Genomic DNA, 24549 nt, shown 5'->3' with positions numbered 1-24549 from the left:
GGAACAAATGATAGCCAAACACTGCAAAACACCAGCACGATGAAAGTGATGAGGTATAAGACCTGAGAAACAATCCCACCAATGAGAAGTTCTCCTGGCTGATAAAACTGATGAGGAATAGGCTGGGAATAATCAACTATGCTGCAGTTAATAGAATGTGCCTTACATACAGTATGACACAGCAGTTCAAGCGGCAGCACCACCACCAGTATGATCCTATTGACAAAATTTCCCTTGCAGATGTTGATTCCCATGTTTCACTGCAGTGTTATAATGACTATTATCTATTTTGCTATAGTAGATTGTGTTGCTACACTGATTTACAGTTTCAGTCTTGGGGAATATGTGTGCTAGAACCATGTCTTGTATTTAATAATTGTTCTATGTCCATCAGTGTCCCTGAACAACTTATTCTTTTTATATTCTCACTTTGTCCTCTAGAGGTAAGTGAGAACTAGACACTTCTTCCAGTTTAAAATGATCACATATATCTTTTCAGGTATAGGTATGAATAACTTTGCTATGGTGCATTAAGGGAAAAATGTAACTTTGAGAACTCTCAATTAAGCAAATTAGAATAATTTTGTAGTAGTAGTAGTAGTAAGTCTTTAATGTTTCTAGCCATTGGCCATTACATTTCAATTTAAAAACACAAGGAAAAACATTTCAATAAAATGACATTTTAAACAATCATAGCCTAGCCCTAAGAGTTAGAGATTTTGTGCAATTTGCTTTGACAAGTTGGGCTCTAATATGCTTCACTGCCATGGCAAAGTTGGTAATCGCAAAGGTGACAGCTTTATGATTATCTGCCAAAAGATCCGTGATTATAGTTTCTGGGCGTAGGCCCATCCTAGGCTTGATAAAAGGGGCTAAAAATTTCCGTCGAGGGCTGTTATAAAGAGGACAATAAAGTATATAATGGGCAAGGTCCTCAATCACCTTATTTCCACAAATACAGTAACGTTTGTTTTTTGGGAGATCCTTATATCTACCCTCTAAAAACGCTGAGGGCATTGTCTGGAACCTTAACTCCGTAAAGGCTCTGCGTTTTTGAGGGCAGCAAAGGGTAGTCAAGTAAGAGGCTACAGAGTGATTTGTTTTGAAAAAGGGAAACCATTTCGAGTACGGAGCAATCATGATGAGAGATCTGTCTTGGACTTCATCAAAGTTAAAGACCCAGTTGCGCAATTCCCTTGGGGAAAATAGTTTAAAGTCATAAAATGATAAATTGTAATGATCAATTGTCAGTTTCGTGGATTGGGCCCACCCCCCTTTATGTAGTTGATCGTGCCAACAGCATTTGACTAATGAGGAGTTGTCCATCAATTGGATTTTCCTCCAACATCTTAAGGCTGCTAAGTCAATTTTGGCAGTTAATGAACGTATACCCAGCTCGGCTCTGACGTGTGCCGAAGGAGTGCCACGAGGGAGGCCCAAGAGCTGTTTTAGGAAGAAATTTTGGAGGGGCTCTACTAAGCGTTTAAGGGAGTGTCCCCAGATTTCCGCCCCAAAGAGAATTTTAGATATTGCTATGGCTCTATAGATTTTTAGCAAAGGGGGAATTAATTGGCCTCCTCTAGTGTAGTAAAACCTTTTTAATTGCCCCAAGGATCTGGCAGTAGCTAGTTTAATGGCTTCTGCCTGAGTTTTCCACGTAAGTGTGTTTGTAAAGGAAATTCCAAGGTACTTAAAGGACTGCACTTGACCCAAACGGACTCTGTTCAGAGTCCAATTGTTTTTGACCTTCCTATACCTGCCACAGACCATGATTTTTGATTTTGAATGGTTTACCTGGAGGTGCTGTTCTTTACAATATTCTTCTAAGTGAACCAACATTCTTTTTAGGCCAATTTTGGTCATGGAAAATAAGACCAGGTCTTATTACTAGCAGGTGCGCCGGGTAAGCGCATGAGAGCTTTTCCAAATACTTCCCTAGGAGCAACCAACCATTAGCACGTGTCTGAGAAAGCGACGGGGGGAAACAGACATTCAAGCATATAATGGAGTAACTGTCGGTAAATGAAATTATTAATGCCAAACAAAAATCAGGAGAATGTTCAGGCGGAACAGTTATCTGTACGTCCAGCGTGGTGGCTATTAAGGTTGCGATACCCCCACAGGCTTGACCTCTCGCAGCTGTCTTGGTTGCCGGCTTAGCCCAAGATTTGTAGCCTTGTAGAGAGAGTACTTCCTGGTCAGTGATCCATGTCTCCTGGAGACAGAGAATATTGAATGTTTGTATAAAGTTTATAAAGTCACTGTCTCTAACCTTGTTGTTCCATCCTGCAATATTCCAGGAAAGATAGGTTAGATCCGGGTGCGGGAGATCGGACTGTTTCGTGCGCAGGTAGGAACTACCCTCACGCGTGGAACTAACACTAGGCTTTTGTGGGTGTAATAAATGGTTCTGTCAGTTGGCCAAGTCAGGAAATGGTATGATTTCGTCTGGAATTATTGTGCAAACATTTGAGAAACAGGGGCCTGAGACAACTCTCGTTAGGTCCATTGGAAGAGATGGTTTCCCTGGGGAGCCTAGTTCCTCGGGGGCCAAGTAGTGCATTTGTAGCCATGAAGGGCTTAGTTGATTCTGCTTCTCGTTTGGCCACCGGTTGCATTCCGCCCAGGATTTATTTACTCTTGCGTTTGACTTAGGAATATGCATTTGGACTTGAGTTTCGACATAGTGGCTGACCTTGGGCTGATGGCAAACAAGATCCCTTGTTGGTGAAAAGGGTAAGTTTTGAATATCTGGTGCCAAAGTTAACGAATTATGGGGGAGGTGGCCAATTGTTTCATATGCAGATGCTTCCCAGAGCTTGGAAGATTACTTTTAAAAAGTAATAAATTACAGTTACAATTACTTGGCCCAAAAAGTAGTAATTACCGTTACAATTACAATTGTTCTGAAAGTAACTGATTACTTTACTTTTTCTCAAAAGTAATCACTACAGTTACATTTCAGTTACTTTTTTAAAAAAAAACTCCTACAAAGTGCTGGCCTTGGCTGCTGCACATCTAAGTAGCCAAAAAAAATATTAAAAATAAACACACACACACACACACACAGGGGATAGTAGAATAAAAAAAATTATCCATCATATTAACAGAATGGCATAACAGAATCTTACATCCCCCCACCCCGACCTCACATTTCAGGGTAGTTGGGTTGATCCAGTGGGCTGTTACCCCAAAGAGGGAGAGAGCAGAGACAAAGGTGTCTCCTCTCTCTCAGACAGTCGAAGAAGAGAAGAGGGGGAAAGGGTGGAAGGAGGAAGGACAGATAAGCTTCCCTAAGCATATCAGTCTGCAAGGGAAGGAAGTCAGGCACAACATCACAGGTAAAGGCAGGCAAGCCTAGCCAGGAGTTTTATCTAAGAATTATGGCTTCTAAGAGCTGGTTGTTGGGAGAGCAAGAAAAGTTACCTCTTGGAAGCAAGCTTTGTTGTTGTTATTATGTGCCTTCAAGTCAATTATGACTTATGGCGACCCTATGAATCAGTGACCTCCAAGAGCACCTGTCATGAACCACCCTGTTCAGATCTTGTAAGTTCAGGTCTGTGGCTTCCTTTATGGAATCAATCCATCTCTTGTTTGGCCTTCCTCTTTTTCTACTCCCTTCTGTTTTCCCCAGCATTATTGTCTTTTTTAGTGAAACATGTCTTCTCATTATGTGTCCAAAGTATGATAACCTCAGTTTCACCATTTTAGCTTCTAGTGACAGTTCTGGTTTAATTTATTCAAACACCCAATTATTTGTCTTTTTTGCAGTCCGTGGTATGCAAAATGTGTGTGTTGTACCAATCTTTCAGTAACAGTTCCACAAAGAATTTTCTGAAGCTTGCTTGCTTTCTTTTGACAGATGCTCATTCACTTGAAGTGAATTTTTTTAGTCAATAGATTCCTACAAGTCTGAACAGAAGTGAGAAATCAATACATCTTATTGTCAAATTAACATTGTCACAAGGTCTTCAGCTGCAGTTTCCCATAATAAAACCTCCATATGAGGAGGGCGTGGAATGAGTTTCTCCTATGAAATACTAATTTTATTTAGCAGAGAATAGACTTAAGCTCAAAGTTCTCTTGCTGAATAGCATCTTAGATCCAGGCAGCAGTGTGGGGGTTTGTCTCTAGCTTCACAAAAATGCTAGTCATGGTAGTTGAAGGGAAAGAGGTGCAGGTAAGGGTAGAAACAAAGCAGAACTAATCTTAATGATTTTAAGACAGCAGGTGCTAATGACTTACACCTCAGGGTGCTGAAGGCACAGGCAGTGGAAATATCTAAACTGTTAGCAACTATATTTGAACATCTGTGGAAAACAGTATAAATCTCCGATGACTGTGAAAGAATGAACAATATATTTTTTCAAGAACAAGATTTGGTGATTTACAAATCAATGCATATAACTCATTTGGAAAGTAGTTTGAAAAACTGTTTTAAGAAACCTAATCATTAGCTTATAGAGGGAAAACAGACAATCACTAGAAACTCAGGGAGGTTTGAAATAGTTACAACTTGCTTTGGAAACATTGACACATCATGTACACACTGATCTTTCCCTATATTCTTTCCTTATGACTTACATCTATAAAAATGTATTTCTGACCAGTCTCAGGGCATGGTCTGAGATCACATGATGCAACAACCTGAACTGAAAGTAAGCCTGGGGTCTGGTCACTGCCTGAATGGGAATCGTTTGTGAGATCACTGAAAATATTTTTAAAGCTATTACAGGATAAGCTTGCTGTATATTTTAAAGACCTCTGGAACTGTTATCTAAAGTGGCACCCTTGCTTTTCCCATTTTGGTCCAGCCAAAACTCTCTGGAGATGGAGCCAGGAGCTATGCCCATGAACAAAATTCTAGTTTGGGACTGAAACAACCTATTGGGCATATTGAAGATGACTTTGTTGAGTGGGTGGGAGTTTGTTGATAGCTTGAGTCTTCAGACAGAGATTCTGGCTTCATACACAGACTTGCTTTGTCATGCACTACAAAAGTCTTTTTAGCTTTTGGGAGTGACAAGAGTTTTGACAGCACAGTCCTGTGCATGCTACTCAGATATAAATCCCACTGAGTCCAATCCTGTATATAAGATTCAGCCTAACTACACAAACCTTGGAAATCAGTCTTGTTTTCTCCAGTGGGTCTTACTTCCTAGTAAGTGTGTTTAGGATTGCAGCCTGAGCGTAACTATTCAAACAGTTAACTGGCCAAGTGCACAAAATTCTTCACAACATCATCAAGGTGATCTTTCTGATGAATGTGGGTGTTGTGTTGGAACCAGAAAATGTGGGGGAACACTCTTGATCTTAGCTTTCAAAGCAGACACATGAAAAGGTAAATGCAGAAAATCCTCATATTACATGTTCCCCAATTTGTCGTCATGGAATTTTCCAACAAGAATGGAAGCCACTTGAGTGTCTTTAGAAGGTATTTGCCCAGTTCATGGGTGTGTGAATGGATGATACCCAATGCTGATGACACTCAGGTAGACCTATTGAAATCAGTGGACTTAAGGAACTTACATCTATTCACACACAGACACACACATGTATGTAACATCCAACATACAAACACACATACCCTGATTAAAAGTCTGCCTTCCTTATCAACAAAGGTCAACTTGGGTCAAGTTGTGTCACTAAAAGAATATGATTCCACTTCCACACACACAGAGCCACCCACCCACATCAGTAAAAAAAAATCCATCTGTGAACAGGGGTGTACAAGAACTAGGATGAAATGGACTCCTTGGCACACCCACAGACCGACCACCTGCCTTGCGGCGGAGACTGCGGGAGGGGTGGCTGTCTGCGTGGGTTCCCTCGCCTGAAAAGAGAGAAAGGCGCACTCTGGCACAGCAGCCGTGAGGCAAGCCGCTGCGGGGAGCTCTGACTGGGCGAGCTGGGGAGTGGAGGGAAAGCATTGCCGTAGCCCGCTGTTTGCTCGGCCAGCAAAAGAGACTCTGTGGAGGAGCATTACGCAGCTCTACATACCTGGGAGCCGCAGCGGGACAAGGCACAGCCGGCTTGGGTTGTTCGAGGCGCGTGTTTCGGCGGCAGCAGAAAGTAGTTGCCACGCACCACGAGGGGAGACGGCATGAAGGCTGGTGCCCCAGGGCGCCCTCCTCAGCCTTCCTGTGAAAGAAGGGGAACGGCAGTGGCGGCTCCAAGAGGAAGTGTGGCGCGGCGGCGGCGGAGGGGCATGCGGTGGCAGGGGCGGGAGCAGGACACGCGGTAGGGATGGCAGGAGCTGCGGGGGTATGAGCAGTGGGGGGGCAGCAGGACACACGGGGCACACGTGCACACGCACACACACCATCCTCACTCACCACAGCTCTCTTCCCCTCCATTCTGCTGCTGCCTTCTCCGTCCATTTTTTCTCTCTCCAGCACTCCACAACCTCCTCCCTCGTGCCTCCCAACACAGAGCATGAGGGAAGAGTGACGCTGCGGAGACCTCCAGTCACTAGTGACATCACGGGGCGGGCCCTAGTGACATCACAGGGCAGGCCCTAGTGACATCATTAAACATGATACATTGTATCAATCACAGTTGCTTGGAGCATACCATTCAAAAAAAAATTCTCTGGAGATTAAAATAGAAATCTTACCTAAAATAGGGTGTTCCTAGGGCCATCTGAAGTGACAAGGTCATTCTTTCTCACAAGCTTAGGGTGATGCAAAATGGAAATGGACTGACTTCAAGTTGATCCCAGATAGGGTCTTCATGGTAAGCAGTATTCAGAGAGAGGTGGTTTACTATTGCCTTCCTCTGAGTCTGAGAGGCAGTGACTGGCCCAAGGTCACCCAGTCAGCTTCATGGCTGTGTGGGGATTCGAACCCTGGTCTCCCAGGTCACAGTTCAACACCTTTAGAGAACATTTAATCTAGCTTACTTGCTTCTGGCAAGAAGCGTTTACGTGCCCTCAGGCCAGGCCATTATTGGAAGAAAGGAGCTTAGTGTTGCAGAGATGTTAGATGGGAGCACAGATGGATGCCCCTGAAGGCAGCAACTGTAAACATCCTTATTAAGGAACTAAGCCCCATAGAACTCAATAGGAGTTACCCCTGAGTAGATATGGTTGCAGCCATGTTAAGGACAAGGGAGGGCATTCTAGGCAAAACAGACAAATAATTGGGTGTCAGAACAAATTAAACCAGAACTATCACTAGAAGCTAAAATGATGAAACTGGGGTTATCATACTTTGGACACATCATGAGAAGACATGATTCACTAGAAAAGACAATAATGCTGGGAAAAACAGAAGGGAGTAGAAAAAGAGGAAGGCCAAAGAAGAGATGGATTGATTCCATAAAGGAAGCCACAGACCTGAACTTACAAGATTTGAACAGGGCAGTTCATGACAGATGCTGTTGGAGGTCACTGATTCATAGGGTCGCTATAAGTCGTAGTCAACTTGGAGACACATAACAACAACAAATATCTCCCAAATATCTCCCAAATGTGTCCCTTGCTTCTGATTGCATGGGACAAGAGAGTATGTGACCTATAGCTGTTCATTCACACAATATGCCACCATGGTTTAGCATTACATCTGAACATAACTACTCTGTCTTCAACAGCAGCCAAACAAATTACTTCAAATGCCCATAAGCAAATCAGGATGTGCCAACCAGAAGTATACAGCCTCTGAATGTAGATTCCATTTAGCTATCATGTGCTTGATACACATAATCCTTCATAGATGCATCTTTTTTTTTAAGCCATCCAAATTAGTGGCCATCCAGCCCTGAATTCCTTAACTTGATTGCATGTTGTACAAAAAGACACTTTATTTTCTTTCTACTTCTAACCAGAGATGTAGTCATCCAGGGTTGTGGGGGGGGGGGTCATAGACCCCTAACTTTTTTGGGACCAGGGTCCCAGCCAGATTCCTATATATGTGTCAATCAGCATGAAAGGGGGGCACATTAGCCACGGAATCGAGTCATTGTCCTTTTATGATGATTGGAGCCAACAGAGTGAAAGAAAGTGAGCCAGGCCCTGAGAAGACTCTTCTCAATGGCTAACATGCAGCCCCCCCTTATTAGCTCCAAGTGACATCTATTGTAGTGAAGTGCGGACTTGGAGATGACAAGGAGAACAAGGAAGATGAGAGAAGATGGAAAGTGGGCATAGCTGTGAGAGGGCATGGAGTCACTATTATGAAGAGACCCTGCACTTTCGAATTTGCCACTAAACACTAAAGGCTCAGCTTGCCCTAATGGGGTGGAAGACACTTCAATAAGTGCAACTGGAGAATTTCTCATTATGAGAATGCAGGGATCTCATGTTCCCCAGCCCTCCCCTGCACCAGGGGTTGGTTAAGAGCTGTGTACAAATAAGGACAATGGTTTCCTGTCCCACTGCAGAAAAGGGGGGTATCTCTCTCTCTCTCTGGTTTCCTGTCCCACTGCAGGTAAGGGGTCTCTCTCTCTCTCTCTCTCTCTCTGGTTTCCTGTCCCACTGCAGGTAAGGGGTCTCTCTCTCTCTCTCTCTCTCTCTCTCTCTCTCTCTGGTTTCCTGCCCCACTGCAGGTAAGGGGTCTCTCTCTCTCTCTCTCTGGTTTCCTGTCCCACTGCAGGTAAGGGGTCTCTCTCTCTCTCTCTCTCTCTCTCTCTCTCTCTGCGTGATACATTGCAATACATTGCAATTACAGATTGAAAAGCAGTAAGCACCACAATAAATCTGGGGTATGAGGCATAAATTATGGGACAGGGCCATGCATATGCCATTCTAAGCCTCCTCAATTTACATCTGGATTCTTCCAGAGATATGTGGTGCCACACTTAGCAACAGTGATTAAGTGACTAAGCATCTTTAGCAACATAGCACCTCTGTATCTGCCTTAAAAGCTTTAGAATATTGCCTCCACATTTTGCTTTGTAACTTTCTTTTACAGATGTCAAATTAACTAGAGTCAATTTCTCCCTCCACTTCTTAATAAAAATAACATTAAAATCATTTTGCTTTCTGATTCTTTTGTTAAAATTCTGATGTCTAAAACCATGAGAGGGACATGGGGACAGTGAATGGGCATCAAACAACATGTTTATGTTCCCTCTAAGTCAGCTGTTATTTTGAGTGGGAGGGTGGGTGGAATCAATATTTTGATGTTATATATTTAAAATGTACAATGTATTCACTTGAAAATCCATGAAGTGCAGCTGCTGGTCTTGTTCTACCTCTATAGTTACACTTGTTCTCCCTGTGTCTGCTGCCACCTCCTTCCTCTCTCCAGAGTTTTTGGGTTTTTGCTTTCTTGCTGCTGTGGTTCAGTCCTCTCCATCTCTCCAGAGGTGATTTAAGGAAAACCAAAACCAGATGAGTTCATAAGCCCCAGATACTCTCTTCCCTTCACCCTTCACTTACATGTAATTAAATTGATCAACAGGAAGATGAAAACAGTGCTTCCTCCTTCTCTTACTTCCAGTAAATTGAGGCTTGATGCAAGAAAACAACAAATTGTCTCAATTGTTGGAGAATCAAGACAGTTGTGAACTGATAAGAACTGATTAATTGGGAATCTGATTTTGATTGGGCTCCATAAAATTTATTGATAGACCAAATTAACTAATACTAAGGGTCATCATCAAAAAAGCTTTCAACATGAAAATAACTATGCAAATAGTAAGGTGATAGGTGCTTTGGAGGACCTCAGAAATCAATTAATGAAATAGTAGAGATATCATGACAATATTTATCAGAACTACTGCTAGTAAAACTGCAATGCAGTAAGAATTATTCAAAAGCATTAATATTGGCTTAGAGAAACAATTTGGTCTCAGAATAAGTAAAATTGTTCGAAATATTTTTTTTAATGAATTCATGAGATCAGAAATCTGCTGTGCTTGTTTACAAAGAAGGGAAGCAACTGTGTTTTTAAAAATATTATTATTCTTCATAATTTAGCACCCAGAGAGCAGAAAAATGATGAACCTGAATGTAACCCTTTTAAATATGGGCTTTATGGTGAAGAGTGGGAAGAAATAAAAAAACAGAAGACACAAACTCCACTAAGCTTTCAACTAACAGGAGGGAGGACAGCTTCTCCCAGTTTCAAAGGAGCTGCTACATCCTACCACATCCTGGCCCCTATTATTTTTGGGATGGGATAGAAGTCTATGTAGGGTGGCATGTGTGTGAAAATAATCAAGATGATAGTCCAATGAAGGTGGAAATAGACATCGCTAATCAGTTTAGTAAAGGTTATAGAGTAAGGAGGTCCAGTGCAGTTGACCAATTTCATTTTGGAAGGGTATGCTGCCCCATCCTGAATTACAAAGTAATATATTTTTCCCTTCAGGGAGAAGGTAGCAGGCAGGGAAGAGGGGTGTGTGTGAGAGTAGAATCAAGGTACTAAGCTCACTAAAGTGAGCTGGTCTTTGCCCAACCCTGCTGAAAAGAAGTTGAACAGGATGTTAACATATGGAAGTGTCATCGTACCCACTACCATCAACCGATCAAAAGCAGTAAGTCTCAGCAATATAAAGGCAATCACTTATTTCATTTTTGTCCTTATTAGTTGCTCCTTGCTATTCAGATCAGGCCTCAGCACAATGATGTAGCATTTAGGGGAAAAGATGCAACCCAGTAACCCAGCACTGGAGGACAGGATGGAGAAGATCTCCACAGCCACCATATATTTTCCTTTGGTGCTCAGGTAGGTTGGAACAAATGATAACCAAACACTGCAAAACACCAGCATGCTGAAAGTGATGAACTTGGCTTCATTGAAACTATCTGGCAATTTCCTAGCAAGGAAAGCCACAATGAAGCTGGTAATTGCCAGGGAGCCCATATAGCCTAAGACACAGTAAAACATGGTAGGTGAACTCTCATTACACTCCAGGATGATTTCTCCATTCACTGAGTGCATGTCCATATCTGGGAATGGAGGAGAAGTAAATAGCCAAACGGTACAAATGCCTGCTTCAACAGAGGAGCAGGAAAGGATTATCAAATTTGCCAGACCTTTCCCTATCCATTTTCTCATTCCCAGTCCTGGTTTGGTTGCCATGAATGCAAAAACAACAGTGATGTTTTTTGCCAACACAGAGGAAAGAGCTACAGAGAAGATGATGCTGAAAGTTGTTTGTCGCAAAAGGCAGATCACCTTTCCAGGTTGTCCAATGAAGAGCAAGGAACAGAGGAAGCAGAGGAGGAGAGAGATAAGGAGGATGTAGGTGAGGATTCTATTGTTAGCTTTAACTATGGGAGTGTCCTTGTGCTTCACAAAAGTCCCAAGTACTAAAGCTGTGACCAAAGAAAGAGAAATAACCAATATAGTTAAGATGACCCCTAAACTTCCTTTGTAGGATAGGTAGCTTAGAACCTTAGGGATGCACTGTTTCTGTTCCTTGTTGGGATATTGGTCTTCTGGACAACTGATACAAGCATCCATGTCTGGGAAGAAAAGGAAGAGCTGTTTCAATATTTCAAGATGTTGAGTAATATCAATCTGAGCAGGTTTGTTAAAAGGGTCTGTGGAAATATATTTTTGTTCTCTTGCACTACTCTGATGCAGTGGCTTATTGTTGTTCTGTGAGTCAGGGGTCCATGATTCAGATCTCAAGTCATGAGGTCTGCAGTCACACTTTGGCAAAAGCCATTCTTTTTAAGGCTTTGTAAAATGATCATAGAATGTGTTTTATGAGTTACTGGGAAAATATGTGTGCAGCACTTTAAATACCCACAAAGTACTACTCACATCAAATATAAACTACTATTGTTGATTTATTAATAAAATATTTTCATGTGGGTATTGAGAGCACTATAGTCTCAGATCATGCTCTGAAGGCAGATATCACAGCTATGCTGATCAGTAGCTGGATGCTTGATAACTTGGAAGCTCCATGTGTACTGTTTTGAGTGTGAAAGAAAAGAAAGATAAAAAGTGTCATAAATATGTAGGTCCCATTGAGATCATGTGAAAAGTTAGTCATGAATTAACTAAAGTGACATTGATTTCAACGGGAACCAAGTGCAACTAGCTGGATCCAACTCATTAGAAAGTTATTCAGGCCACATTATGTTATGCTTGGTAAGAATGAGCACTTGGAGTTTTGTCCTCAACGATACATATTGGAGCCTCTGGAGCTCTACTGAAATATGTTCCTGTAAGATAAAATTTATTTTCCCCACACTGCACTACATTTTTATGCCTAATTCAAATGTCTGATGGATGACTGGTATCTACAGCAACAGCTTTAGTCATATGACTAGTCTTGCATTAAGATCTGTTGGCGAGGGTCTCATTTTGGTTCTTACCTCAGATATATTATTGTCTGAGCCTAAAGAAGGGCCTTATGGGTAGCTTTGCCTAGCCTGTGGAGGGAGGTATAAATTTGCCCACTTTGATTTCTTTACGTCTTATGATTGGCTTTTTAGTACATCTTGAGTATGTGATGCTACTTTATGTTTGGTAAGTCTTTTACGAAATTTTACTTGTCATCCCTCTCTCCTTTAAACTCTTGATTTTCAAAAACACAACCTGTTTTGTGAAGCACCTTCATAAACATTCTTGGAATATGTATTCTCCAAATAAATGACTAGAAATATTATGGAAATTGCTTGATTTCTCTGTAAATTATGCCTCTTACCTTTCTTGTTAGAGATCATCCCTTCCGGGCACGGAGCACAATCATAGCAGCAGAATAACTCTCCTTCTTTCTTTTTCCTGCTGTAGCCAGGATAGCAGTAGTCATTGCACACAGAAAGAGGCAGCACCTGTACAGAATCATATATAAAGAAGGGCTGTAGCTCAGTGGTAGAGCATCTGCTTTGCATGCAGAAGGTCCAATGTCCCTGCCTGAAACCCTGGAGAGCCACTGCCAGTCAGCGTGGACATTGCTGAGCTAGACTGACCAATGGTCTGACTCAGTATGAGATAGCTTCCTATGCTTCTATGTAACAGATATTGGCAACGAGACAATAGCCCTCAAGCCCTCATCAGTCATTCACATGCAATTAGAGTCATGTGAGGAGCAGACTGGGATAAGACTGATGGCACCATCACACAGGCATGACACCCTTTATAGGGCTGAATGTCTCCTGGGGGGCACCCATTCTACTTGTGTGGTTTCCTGCACAATTTAGAAATCTGCATAATCAAAATTCTAAATTATCTGATGAGTCCACATAAATGACGCCCTGCTGCACACATTCAGCCTCCAACACAAGGAGGGAGGTGACAGCAATGGCAAACAGAGGTGCTCCTCCCCCGTCATGCAATTCTAATCATATGTGGTTTGAATGACTGAAGAAATCTAGACTGCTTTGTGTATGAGTAGTCTTTGAATAGTGAGTTGTTGACATTAAATTACAAAAGAGATGCCAGTGAATTTGCATCCAGTAAGACTGACATCTGAGACAGAGAAGAACTGAAAGCTTTCCTGACTGAGAGATACTTTGCACTGACAGGGGAAACGCCTCTCCTAGCTAATCAAAGACATTTAGAAGCAGTGATCAGCTACCCCAGTCTCTGAACCGTTCAAGAGGAATCTGTGAGGCCAAACTGCTTTGGTAACTGAAAATTGTATGATCTGATGGAGTTGTCCACAAGTGCAACCCTCATCTGCCAAAGCCACCAGTCCAGGGTTGGACTTCAATGGGGAAATTGAGTGTGTCTGGAGTTTTCCTGATGAAGTTAGTTCCTTTTCAGCAGAGATGGTTTATAAAGAATAAATCAAAATGAATTTATAAGCTCAAAGGGATGCAGAGATGGTCTCTTAACACCTAAGTAGAATTACAAGGATCAGGCCGAGACAGAAAGCAGCACTTCCCCAGTCTCTATTACTTGCTTAGGGCTGGACAAAACACAAAGTAGTCTCACATGTTGGCAGACCAGGTGGCAGAGTTGTAAAACTATGTCTGAATGAAGACTATTTGAGGATCACATGTTGATTGGCTTCTATTGATTATTGGGCTTCATTGGTTAAGACTGAAAATGTATTGGTGCTCTCTCATCTAAAACATATATCTAGCAGGATGAAAAATGTGCTTTAGAAATGAGACCTGGAACCCTTTTTTATTTTTTACTTTTCCTGAAAGAAGTTCATGAATAGATTCTGTGGCATTTTAGTAGGATTAAATTTGGAACACAGTAAGACATATTTAAAAACATTGGAATTGTCTTATGTGAAAATTTTAAAAAGAAAAGAATTGTGATTTAAAAATTATTATTAATAATAACAATAATATAATAAATTCATTGCATTATAAATTACCCTTCTTCTGAAGGCACCCAGGATGATGTACATTAAAATGTAAAACAATGCGATGCATCAGTAAATAAAATACATAACATAATCAGAAATAATTAGAAAATAGCAAAATCATTAAAACACAGAGATCAGTTGCAGATGTTGATCATAAAAACAGCAAGATATCAATTTGTAAAGGCTTCAGTAAGCAAGGATGTCAAATTGATGTCTGAATGATAAAAGTGAAGAGGGCAAACATAATTCCAGGAGAAGGTCCTGAGCCATTAATCCTAATGGAGAATATGATTAGACAGAGCCCCCTACCCTCATATCAGTCTTAAGGATCAAACTGGTTGGTACTGGGACAGGTGCTTTTGCAGATACTTGAATTAGGACTTGATAAACCAGTAAGGTACTTTGAGGATTGGAGCTACATACTCCCATCTCACTGCCCCAATTAATAACCGGGCAACAGCATTCTGCACTAGCTGCAGTTTCTGGACCATTTTCAAGGGAAGCCCCACACAGACTAAATAGCAATAATCCAAATGTGAGGTCCCCAAAGCATGGATTACTGATGTCAGACCATCTCAGTCCAGGAATGTCTATAGCTGGTAAGACAACTGAGCTGGAAATAGGCATTACTTGCCACTGAGGTTGGTTGAGCCTCCAATGATAGCATCAGGTCAAGCAGTGCTCCCAAATATATACATTTTGGGAGTGCTGTCCCATTCAGACCATCCTATCTCCCCAATTCCCAGACAAAAGAACTGTCATCAACAGTGCATGCATCTTGTTGGGATTCAGTCACAGTTTGATGGCCCTCATCCAGCCCACCCCCGCGTTGACTCCAGGCATTGGTCCAGTACATCAACAAACTATCCTGATTCAGATGAAATGGAGAGAGAGTTGGGTACCAGCACCAAGCTCCAAATCCCTGGAATCATCCTAGCAATTTCTTATAGATATTAAATAGCATGGGAGGCAGGATGGAATCTGGTGGGGTCCCACAGAGCAATTTCTATGAGGCTAAACAGAGGTCCCCCAGTACTACTTTCTGATAACAACCCTGTAAATAGGTGTATTTCCTGTTGTAACACAGTACCCACAACCCAAAGAGTCACATCAGGAGGAGATAATGGTCTATGGCATTGAAAGCCACTAAGAGGGTGAGGACAATCAACATGGTAGCACTTCCACTGTATCTCTGCCAATACGCAGCAATCTCTCACCTGATTAAAGCTTTGATGCCAGACAATTTGGTCATCATGAATGGTTAACTCTTTCCCTAGAGGAGCCTGAAGTTCCAGTCTTCCAAGTTTTACTCTAACCATTGAACCATTGGGGAACATCATCCAGTTTGTAACATCAAAGCCTGTAACTAATTCTCCATTTTCATCAAAACACACAGTATCCCCAGCACTGTTATTGAATAAGATACTCTTTAGAAAGTGATGGAACTAGATTCAAAGAGAAAATGAGCAAACAGAAACATCTCAGTGAGCTTCAGAAAGTATATGTGGTGATTTTATATTTCTATATATTATTTCTCTCAATTTCTCAGTTTGGCACAATGTGGATTGCTGATTATAAACAACAATGATAATTTTAAAAAAATCAATTTTGTAATAGCTAGCACTACTGATCCAAATTTATTTGCATTTTTATGCAGATGAAGATGAAATGAATACCTCTGGATCACAATCCAGTCTCTCCCACCCTTTTTAATGTATTGATTTGTAATTACCTGCCATGGCTGGACATTCAGAAAAGCCAGTTTTTCTCCTTCTTTCAATCTTTTGTGTTTGGAGCTGTATTTCTTTATGGCATGCAAAGCATGCGAAACAGCATAGGCAGCATTGTAGACATTGTAGCTGTGGCCAGTCATGCTCATTTCAAACAAAATTCCAGAAATGCTTTCTAGCTTTTCCTCCCCAGTGCAAGTTTTCTTCTCTTCTTCCTCCTTCCCCTTAGACATTTTTAATGAACAGCTGAAAGCCTGTTCCCAGAAGTCCTGAATAAAACCATCTCCTTTGGCCAAGGAAGGTTTTATCATTCAATAAACTTTTGGAATCCTAATGGCTGATCTGAGTGAACCGTAAAGGATATGGAACCATGGATGGTTTGTATATCCCAAATCTTTTGAAAAGGCACTGATGCAAAATCCCAGTGTGATGTAATAATCCAGACTTTACCAAGAGGTGGGAGTGATAAAAAAGGTGCTAGAAACAGCATTGTTCTCAAAATTTGAAATGATGGAGGTTCTCCATATACAAAAAATACATTAGCTTTTCTTTGGGTGACAATTTCATAGGTTTTCCACTGCTCTATAATCAAATCTATCATCTCATCCACGTAAGTCCATTTTGGTATTCTTACTATGAAGGCATGACAGATGCCATTCTGGGAAAGTATTGGCAACATTGTTTGTAAAAACCTGTCCCCTTTGTCATCATCCACAGCAAATAGCCCAATCCATAACCATCTAAAATGCTGAAGTAACCGTATAACCCCTATGTGCTGTCGGGCTTCATTTGGGACCATCTGGTACAAAAAAGGGAACATCATTTTATCATCCTGTGCTGGTAAAAATGATCCATAAGTGAGCTGAAATAATAATTTAAAAAATGAAGATAAGTTAGAAGAGATATCGCATCATAGGTTTACAGAGCTGCAGGGGCTCCTTTAGGCTATCAAATATCTCCTTGTATGAAGCACAAATTCCAAAATTAGAGAGCAACAACAGAGGGCTGACTAGCCTTTGCTTGGAGACCACCAGCATGGGAGAGTTCACCAAGCTGAACTGTGCCTACTAGATAATTTTCCTAATGTTGAATCAAAATCTATACTTATTCACTAATAGGCAAAAAACCTTGCGTTTTAAGAACATACCTATAGCCAAGATATATTTCTATCAAACTTAATTTCCCTGCTTTTTAATCTCGGAGGTAAGAAATGGGATCCTGTGCAAGTTTGCTGAGAGTTGATTGATCATTTGCATGCTTATTGAGTTCAGTGGGATTTACTCCCCTGCAAACATGCTTAGGATAGGTGAAACTGACCACAGGAGATGGGGAGGGGAGGAGGAGGAGGAGGGGGGAGGGGAGGAAATGCAGAGGGGAGGACTGGAATGGGAGCAGACAGGAGGGGGAGGGGAGGAGAAAGACAGGTTTGATCATTTGCATGTTTATTGAATTCAGTGCTATTTACTCCTGTGCAATCATGCTTAGGATAGGTAAAAGTGACCAGGGGGGGAGGGAGGGCTGGAGTGGGCAGGGGAGGAGAAAGAAGGAAGAGGGGAGAGGAGGAGGAAGGGAGAGGAGAGGGGAAGGAGGGGAAAAGCAGGTCTGATCATTTGCATGCTTGTTGAGTTCAATGGGATTTACTCTTATGCAATGATGGGTAGGTTAGGAAAAACTGACCATGGGGGAGGGGGAGGGAGCATATTGGAGGGGGACAAAGGAAGGGAGTGGGGAGGGCAGGTTTGATCATTTGCATGCTTATAGAGTTCAATGACATTTACTTCCGTGCAATCATGCTTAAGATAGGTAAAACTGGTCATGGGGATGAGGAAGGGGAGTGGGACGAGGGGGAAAGGGAAGGAGGGGATTGGAAGGGGATGGGTAGGTAGGGGGAAAGGAAGGGGAAGGAAAGGGGCAAGAGGGGGATTAGGAGGAAGGAGAAGGGAGGGTAGGTTTGATTATTTGCATATGTTTTGAGTTCAATGGGATTTATTTCTGTGCAATCATTTTTGAAAATGGAAATGGGCTGCCTTCAAGTCAATCCTGACTTATGTTGACTCTATGAATAGAGTTTTCATGGTAAACGGTATTCAGAGGTAGTTTCACCATTGCCTTCCTCTGAGGCTTAGAGGCAGTGACTGGCCCAAGGTCACCCAGTGTGCTTCATGGCTGTGTGGGAATTTGAACCCTGGTCTCCCAGGTCATAGTCCAACACCGACCTGGGGTAGGGGCAGGGCGGGGGATTGGGTGGGTGGGCACTGGGAAGAAGGGAAGCCCCTTTCCTTTCCAAAAGGAAAACATTGTGAACAGTATCATTGCTTTTCAGCCTTTCCCCCACCTTTTTATTCTACAGCAGGCACATGTAGACTCCCACCCAAATTTAAATGAAAGCTGTCCCTGACCACATGCACACCTGGCCTTTATTTCACTTTGGACAGTCAGAACTTCTCTCAAAGAATCCTGGGAAGTGTAGTCAGTGAAGGGTGCTAGAAGACACCCAGTTTCCCTCACAGACTTCAATCAGAGTGGCTGACTGTTAAACCAGTCTGGCCACTGAAGCTCTCTCTTAATGAATTTCAACAGATTATGAGAACTCTCAGAGAAAAAAGTCCAAAAGGGCTCTGGAGGTTTTTTCTCTCTTTTTACACTTTGAACTCTCTATTCTCTCTCTTTTGAGTATCACCATGAAAATTGAGAGGGTTGTTAAGCAAGCGTTTCTGAGTTCAGGACTATAAGTTTTGTAAGGCTTTACTTTGAAATGAGCTTATGGGAAGCATCAGAATGGCATGGGGGTATTTTCAATTTAACATTGCAGAATGTGAAAAATCCCCACTGGCTATAGTATATAGCCACTCTTGTGGCTGTATAATCCTCTGTGCTTGCAGAAGAAACATCTTTTTGCCTCTTCCATGTGACAGCCATTCACATATTTCAAGAGTTCTTCCCCCTCCTCTGTAATCACTTCTTCAGGCTAAAAATACCCAGTTCCTTCAAACTTATTTATAGGACTTTGTTCCATTCTCATGATCTTCATCACTTCCTACCTCTGAATCTATTGCAACTTGTCTGCATATCCTTCTTAAAGTATTGTACCAAGAATTGCATGAGAACTGACTAGTTGTAATAAAAAAGAATGTTTAAAATTTGTGACTTGGAAACTATAGTTCTGTTAAAACAGCCTTAAATTCACTAACCTTGTCCCCCCCCCCCAGTTTTTGGAGTCACATCTCACTGCTGACATATGATTAGCTTTTGATCAACAGTAATCCTGACTTCATTTTTGCACATACTGCTGCATTTAATTATGAGTGTGTATGTGTGTGTGTGTGGTCTAAATAAGACTTTGGCTTGTCTGTGTTGAATTTCATGTTATGGTTTTCAGCTCAATTACTTATTCTATCAAGGTCATTTTGAATTTTATTCCTGTTTTTCTGAGGTATTAACTACCCCTACCAGTGTTATGTCTTCTAAACAGTTTAATAGGGATTCCCTATATCCATTCAACTGAGTCACTGAGAAAAATGTTGAAGAGTACCATGCCCCAGACAGATGTCTGTGAAATTTCTAGTTTGATGAGTAGCCTTTGAGTACTGTTTTCCAGTGAGATGGGAACCCATCTGATGGTATTATCATGAAGCTCAGATTTAACTAGTTTGCTAATGAAAATGCGACAATGAATATTGTCAGATGAAAATAACATTATGTACCACAGTTGTGAAATTTCCATATTTCCGTGCACACAGTTTACCTGTGGAATCTTCTGACTTGCTGAAACAATGGCTATATTGGCTGAGATTTCAGAGATACATCCTCCAATGAGAGCTATCAGATTTTTCTGTGTGTGACACTTGAAGTTGGGAAGAAAACTATGTTGGGCAGAAAGCAGGTTCAGTGTGGCCTTGTAAGTCATCCTTGCAGAGTAGTAGCTGTTGAGGATGTGGAATCCCAGGGAGATATTTACTAAGATGTTGGGATTCTCATTAATCTCTTTGACAGCAAATGCTAAACCCAAGATGTGCTGATAGTTCTTTGGCACTGAACTGCAATAAGAGTTACAATTATTTAATCAAGCACCACCAACAAACACATTTGTAGTCTTCATCATTATTCATCTATATGCCTTAAAGACCTTACAAGAGTGAAATTATTATGAGGTCTGTTTGGCAAAGCATGTCATAAGCACCTTGTTCCATTGCCTCCATTTGTATTGGAGGCACAAATAAGGTAATAGATGACTAAATTCTACTCAGAATAGATCTACTGAAATTAATAGACCTAAGTTAGTCAGGACCATTAACTTCAATGGGCCTATTGTGATGATGGTTAACATTGGACACAATACATAGTTAGAATTTGACAGGAAGACTTTATTGAGAATTCCTTGTTGTGTCCCGAAAAGCGTCTTAAGTTGAAAAAGTTCTGCGGGGTGAGACACTCTCTTCAATCTGTCCTGAATCTCTTCATGTAAGTTCTTTTATTCTACACTTGGAGGTATAGCTCCCTTGAGATAAAAGCTCTTACCAGGAGGTGCCAGCTTCACTGCTGGGATCCAGCAATGTAGAGGTTGTGTAGCCCAACCACCACCTACAACACCCAAGGACAGGGCAGTTGGCATTTCTAGGGAAGTGTCTGTTGGATGGGAGTCTTCAGCCAGAGACTGAATGATTGTATGATTCAGATACTCAGGATGCAGGGGAATGAATTCTTTCACTCTGCCAAGTATTGAGTTTTTCAGGGACCCACTTGTTTGTGTAAGCCTCCAGGTACGTATCAGGAGGAGGGTTTGGCATATGCCTTTAAAGTCCTGGCTGATGGGCTTCCTGTTCCTTTTACTTCATACACAGTGAATTGGCTTCATGCTGAGAGGAAAATCATAATGGGTTCCTCTGGTGCAGTCATGCCTCCCTTTATCCACCCCCCTTTCCTCCTTTCACCTCACTTTCAGTTTGGCTTTCATCCCATTCCTTTTTTATTTTCACCCTGACCATCTTTCAGTTCCTCCCTCTGACTCCTCTGTGTTCTATTCCCCTTTCTTTTTTCCTCTTCTCTGATCTCCTCTCCCCTCCTCCTTTCATTTTCTTCTTTCTGTTCCCTCAGCCTTTCATTTGTTTTGCTTGTCTCATGGCACCTTCCTCACTAGTGGACCCCACCTGATATCTATTTCATCTATCAGGTTTGCAGTCGAAAGCATTGCACACCACTCTGATTTCTTCACTGGGTGCTGCTTTTATTATTATTATTATTATTATTATTATTATTATTATTATTATTATTATTATTATTATTATTATTAATAATAATAATAATAATAATAATAATAATAATAACATTTGTATACCGCCCCATAGCTGAACCTCTCTGGGCGGTTTACAACAATTAAAAACATTAAAAACAAATATACAAATATACAAATTTAAAAACACTTAAAAAAACAATTTGGGGGAGATTCCTACCTGGCTAGCTCTGCACCTTGAACACAAGCCCATCTGTCTGTTCAAGAACATGAAGGACAGTCTGGCAGCAAAAGTGGGTAGCTCTCTTCCCTCCACCCTCAAAGGCAGCACTCTTCCTCATCCATTTCAACCAGAGGCTGGTGGTGAGGCTCCCCTTCAGAGCCTTCCTCTGCAGCAACCTCCTGTGGGGCAGCTGCCTGAAGCAGGGCCACTTTGTAAGAGGCTGAAGAGGGGCCAATTCCACAGAGAGGGAGGGAGGCTGTGTAACACCAGGCAGACAAACCGGCTTCCACTGCTGCCATTAACAAGGAAGGAAGCCAGAGGACCAGTGCTGTGTCCATGCAACGGTGAGAGAAGCTCTGGGACACCAGGACCGCCAGGACGCCGGCAGCAGTGCTCTACAGCCCAGAAGCCACTGCAATGACATTAGCCACAGCGTACTCCAAGGTGATAGTGTGCGTGGGCCGGGTGATGTGGAGCAGGAGGGAGCCGTGGATGATGGCCCCCAGCACCAAGGTCAAGTGGCCCAGGACCACCAGCAAGATGCCGCTGCGAATTAGCCACTGGGCTCTGCGGCCCGCCTCTGCAGGGAGGGAGGGTGGGAGGCTAGTGAGGACTGCCACACCATGGGAGGCAAGGAAAGCCTGGGGGTGGGGCACCAAGTCCCCCAAGAGAGGAGGGGCTCCCCAGGGTGGTGCTAGACTGAGGCACGAAGGAGGGCCGGGACTGAAGATGCTTGGAAATCCCCCCCCTGCGGCAGCTGCCCTTCCTCACCCTGCGACCTTTTGGAGCTCGGAGTTGCTCTTTGGGGCCCCGTCGAGTTGTGCGTGTGGAGTCCAAGGGCTTTTATTCTCCTTTGATTCCAAGGGGGCGGGGCGAAGGACCAGCAGCAGCCCCACGAGGGGTGGGCAGGCTGTGGCCAAATTCCCGTGGGCCATGTGGGGAGGAAAGGGGGCTGCTGGTGAAGCCGGACCACTCACCGGACCCTCCACCACGCCCCATCCTGCTTCCTGATCCTAGTGCTTTTCCACTAATGTTCTAAAAAGGGTGTCAAGGCCAATTGAATGCTAGAAAGCAATGCATACATCAGTGGTGCCTCATAGTAGTAGGTAGCAGTAATAAAATAAGAATAACCAGTCCTTTTTGTGACGGTACTTACCAGTCTGGAGTATTGTCACCTTTTTGTTTGTTGTGCTAGCAGCAAAAAAAATTGGCACTTTTATCAAGATATGAATGTTGGCACCTCATTCCCCCCAAGCACTAACAACAACAACAACAGCAGCCTGACACTTCCCCCATGAAGAACTAAATGCTGAAAATGGTTTGGGATCAATATAGTGCTTAGTAAAGTTTTCCCTGCACTTAATGGAGTCAATCCATTTGCACAGAAACAAGATCACCACCACCAACAAACAACAGTCCAAAGAAGACAGGCTATAAAATGAAGTAAGTTGAAACAAAAAATAATAGATCACTCATAGTGATCTGACTTCACCTGACGTCTTTTAATGCAATTAAAGGGCATCTAGCATCTAGTGTGGCATAGTGGTTAAGGTGTTGGACTACCACCTGGGAGACCAGGGTTCGAATTCCCACATACCCACGAAGCTCACTGGGTGACCTTGGGCCAGTTACTGCCTCTCAGACTCATAAAAACCCTATTCATAGGGTCACCACAAGTTGGAATCGACTTGAAGGCAGTACATTTACATTAGCATAAGATATGATATTGGAAGTTGAAAGTACCGTGCAGGAGCTTCCATTAACTCACCCATATTTTAAAGCAATACCACAGATATGTCATGGGGTGTTGGGGTCCAATTATTATATTTTTTAAAAATTCACTCCTATGATATTTTATGTATCTGCTTTTTAATGGAAAGAATGAATAAGTGTGGACAAGTCTATGCTTGCAAATGCATGTATATCCTAGAAACAAGCTCTCTTCAGCTGTTGGAAAAGAATGTGTGAGGTTTTAAATTGGAGAGTTGGATGCCATATCCTCTCCCAGCATTTCTGCGCTGAATGGAAAGATCTAAGACTGTGTCTTACTGCTTAGAAGCCTCTTTATGCTCAATAGCACCCCTGATAATTCAGAGTGGAGGGTAGGGTGGTTGTGTCCAGCATGCAAGCAGATGCTGGAGTTTCAGTTGACTTACACACTCTCATCCTCCTCAGTTTCAGTCCTCACATGTTCTTTTTGAAAACCTAAGTACACTATAATGTCTCATCACAGAGTAAGATCTGATTCTGTGTCCTTTGCCTCTATGCTTTAAGTTTAAGTGATAGTCATGACTTTGTCCCTCTCTAGTAGACTATACAAGCAATAGGAGTAGTATCTCTAAAACATATTAATGTGAAATGATTTTTTTTTTTAAAGTCTGGAAGTGCATGGGAGGGAGCACAGATGGAGGCCAGGGATGTGAACAACATGTGAGAAGGGCAGGGGTGGGGAAAACTATACAACAAAATAATCCACTCATTCCTTTCATTCCCATAGAGTCTGTGAAGAGTTTGTATGCAACAGTATAAGACAGATTAATAAAAGACTAACATGCCCAAATATTGCTGGGATGCCATCTTTCTCTCACACTGAAAAAACAAATTATGACATGAGTAACAGATGATGCCTTACATTGGTTCGTTAATCAAGATCTGTCCAGGTTGTTCTATGAAGGAGAGATTATTATAGAGGTATACGACTTGAGAAACAATCCCACCAATCAGAAGGTCTCCTGGCTGGTAGAATTTATGAGGAATAGGCTGGGGATCATCATAAATGCTGCAGTTAATAGAATGTCTCTTGCATACAATATGACACAGCAGCACCAGCAGCACCAGTATGATCCTGTTGACAGAATTTCCCTCCAAATGTAGATTCTTGTGTTTAACCACAGCATATCTTGTGGCTATTATCTGTTTTGCTGTATTAGATTGCATTGCTACACTGATTTAAAGTTTTGTATCTTGGTCTTATATTTAAAAATTGCTTCCATCAGTGTCGCTGAACCAAATATATTTGTGTGTGTATGTGTGTGTGTACCTGTTTATCTATAGGTATGAATAACTTTGCTGTGATGTACAAAGAAAAGAAAGTAACTGTGAGAACTCTCAGTTAAGTACATTGAAATCATTTTGTAAAT

The 24549-nt window shown here is 42.1% G+C and overlaps 2 protein-coding genes across 2 annotated transcripts in view; both read right to left on the bottom strand.

The window, feature by feature from the left end:
- The window catches only part of LOC133367659 (vomeronasal type-2 receptor 26-like), a 45888-nt gene extending 39783 nt beyond the window's left edge, over positions 1 to 6105 (bottom strand). Inside the window, exons 1-2 of the mRNA XM_061591754.1 lie at positions 6001 to 6105; positions 2084 to 2215 (exon numbers count right to left, since the gene is read on the bottom strand). Of these exons, the coding sequence (XP_061447738.1) occupies positions 2084 to 2215; positions 6001 to 6105 (237 nt within the window). The remainder of the gene's footprint in view (positions 1 to 2083; positions 2216 to 6000) is intronic.
- Positions 6106 to 10508: 4403 nt separating this feature from the next.
- Positions 10509 to 22408, bottom strand: LOC133367657 (vomeronasal type-2 receptor 26-like). The gene is made up of 8 exons (XM_061591753.1): positions 22387 to 22408; positions 21809 to 21989; positions 20475 to 20537; positions 19702 to 19993; positions 15959 to 16180; positions 15444 to 15671; positions 12610 to 12736; positions 10509 to 11413 (listed from the first exon to the last, which is right to left on the bottom strand). Exons 1-8 carry the CDS (start codon positions 22406 to 22408, stop codon positions 10509 to 10511), a joined length of 2040 nt encoding a protein of 679 aa, XP_061447737.1.
- Positions 22409 to 24549: the final 2141 nt, after the last annotated feature.

Source organism: Rhineura floridana, chromosome 11 (assembly GCF_030035675.1).
Source record: "Rhineura floridana isolate rRhiFlo1 chromosome 11, rRhiFlo1.hap2, whole genome shotgun sequence".
Classification (NCBI taxonomy): domain Eukaryota; kingdom Metazoa; phylum Chordata; class Lepidosauria; order Squamata; family Rhineuridae; genus Rhineura; species Rhineura floridana.
This window is presented reverse-complemented; position numbering and strand designations above follow the sequence as displayed.

Coding starts and splice junctions, on each gene's coding strand:
- LOC133367657 (XM_061591753.1), bottom strand. CDS start 22,408: ATGGGGCGTGGTGGAGGGTCCG. Junction 20,538..21,808: donor ATTGCAGTGGCTTCTGGGCT/GTAGAGCACTGC, acceptor TGGGTGTTGTAG/GTGGTGGTTGGGCTACACAA. Junction 11,414..12,609: donor GATGATCTCTAACAAGAAAG/GTAAGAGGCATA, acceptor TTTTCTTCCCAG/ACATGGATGCTTGTATCAGT.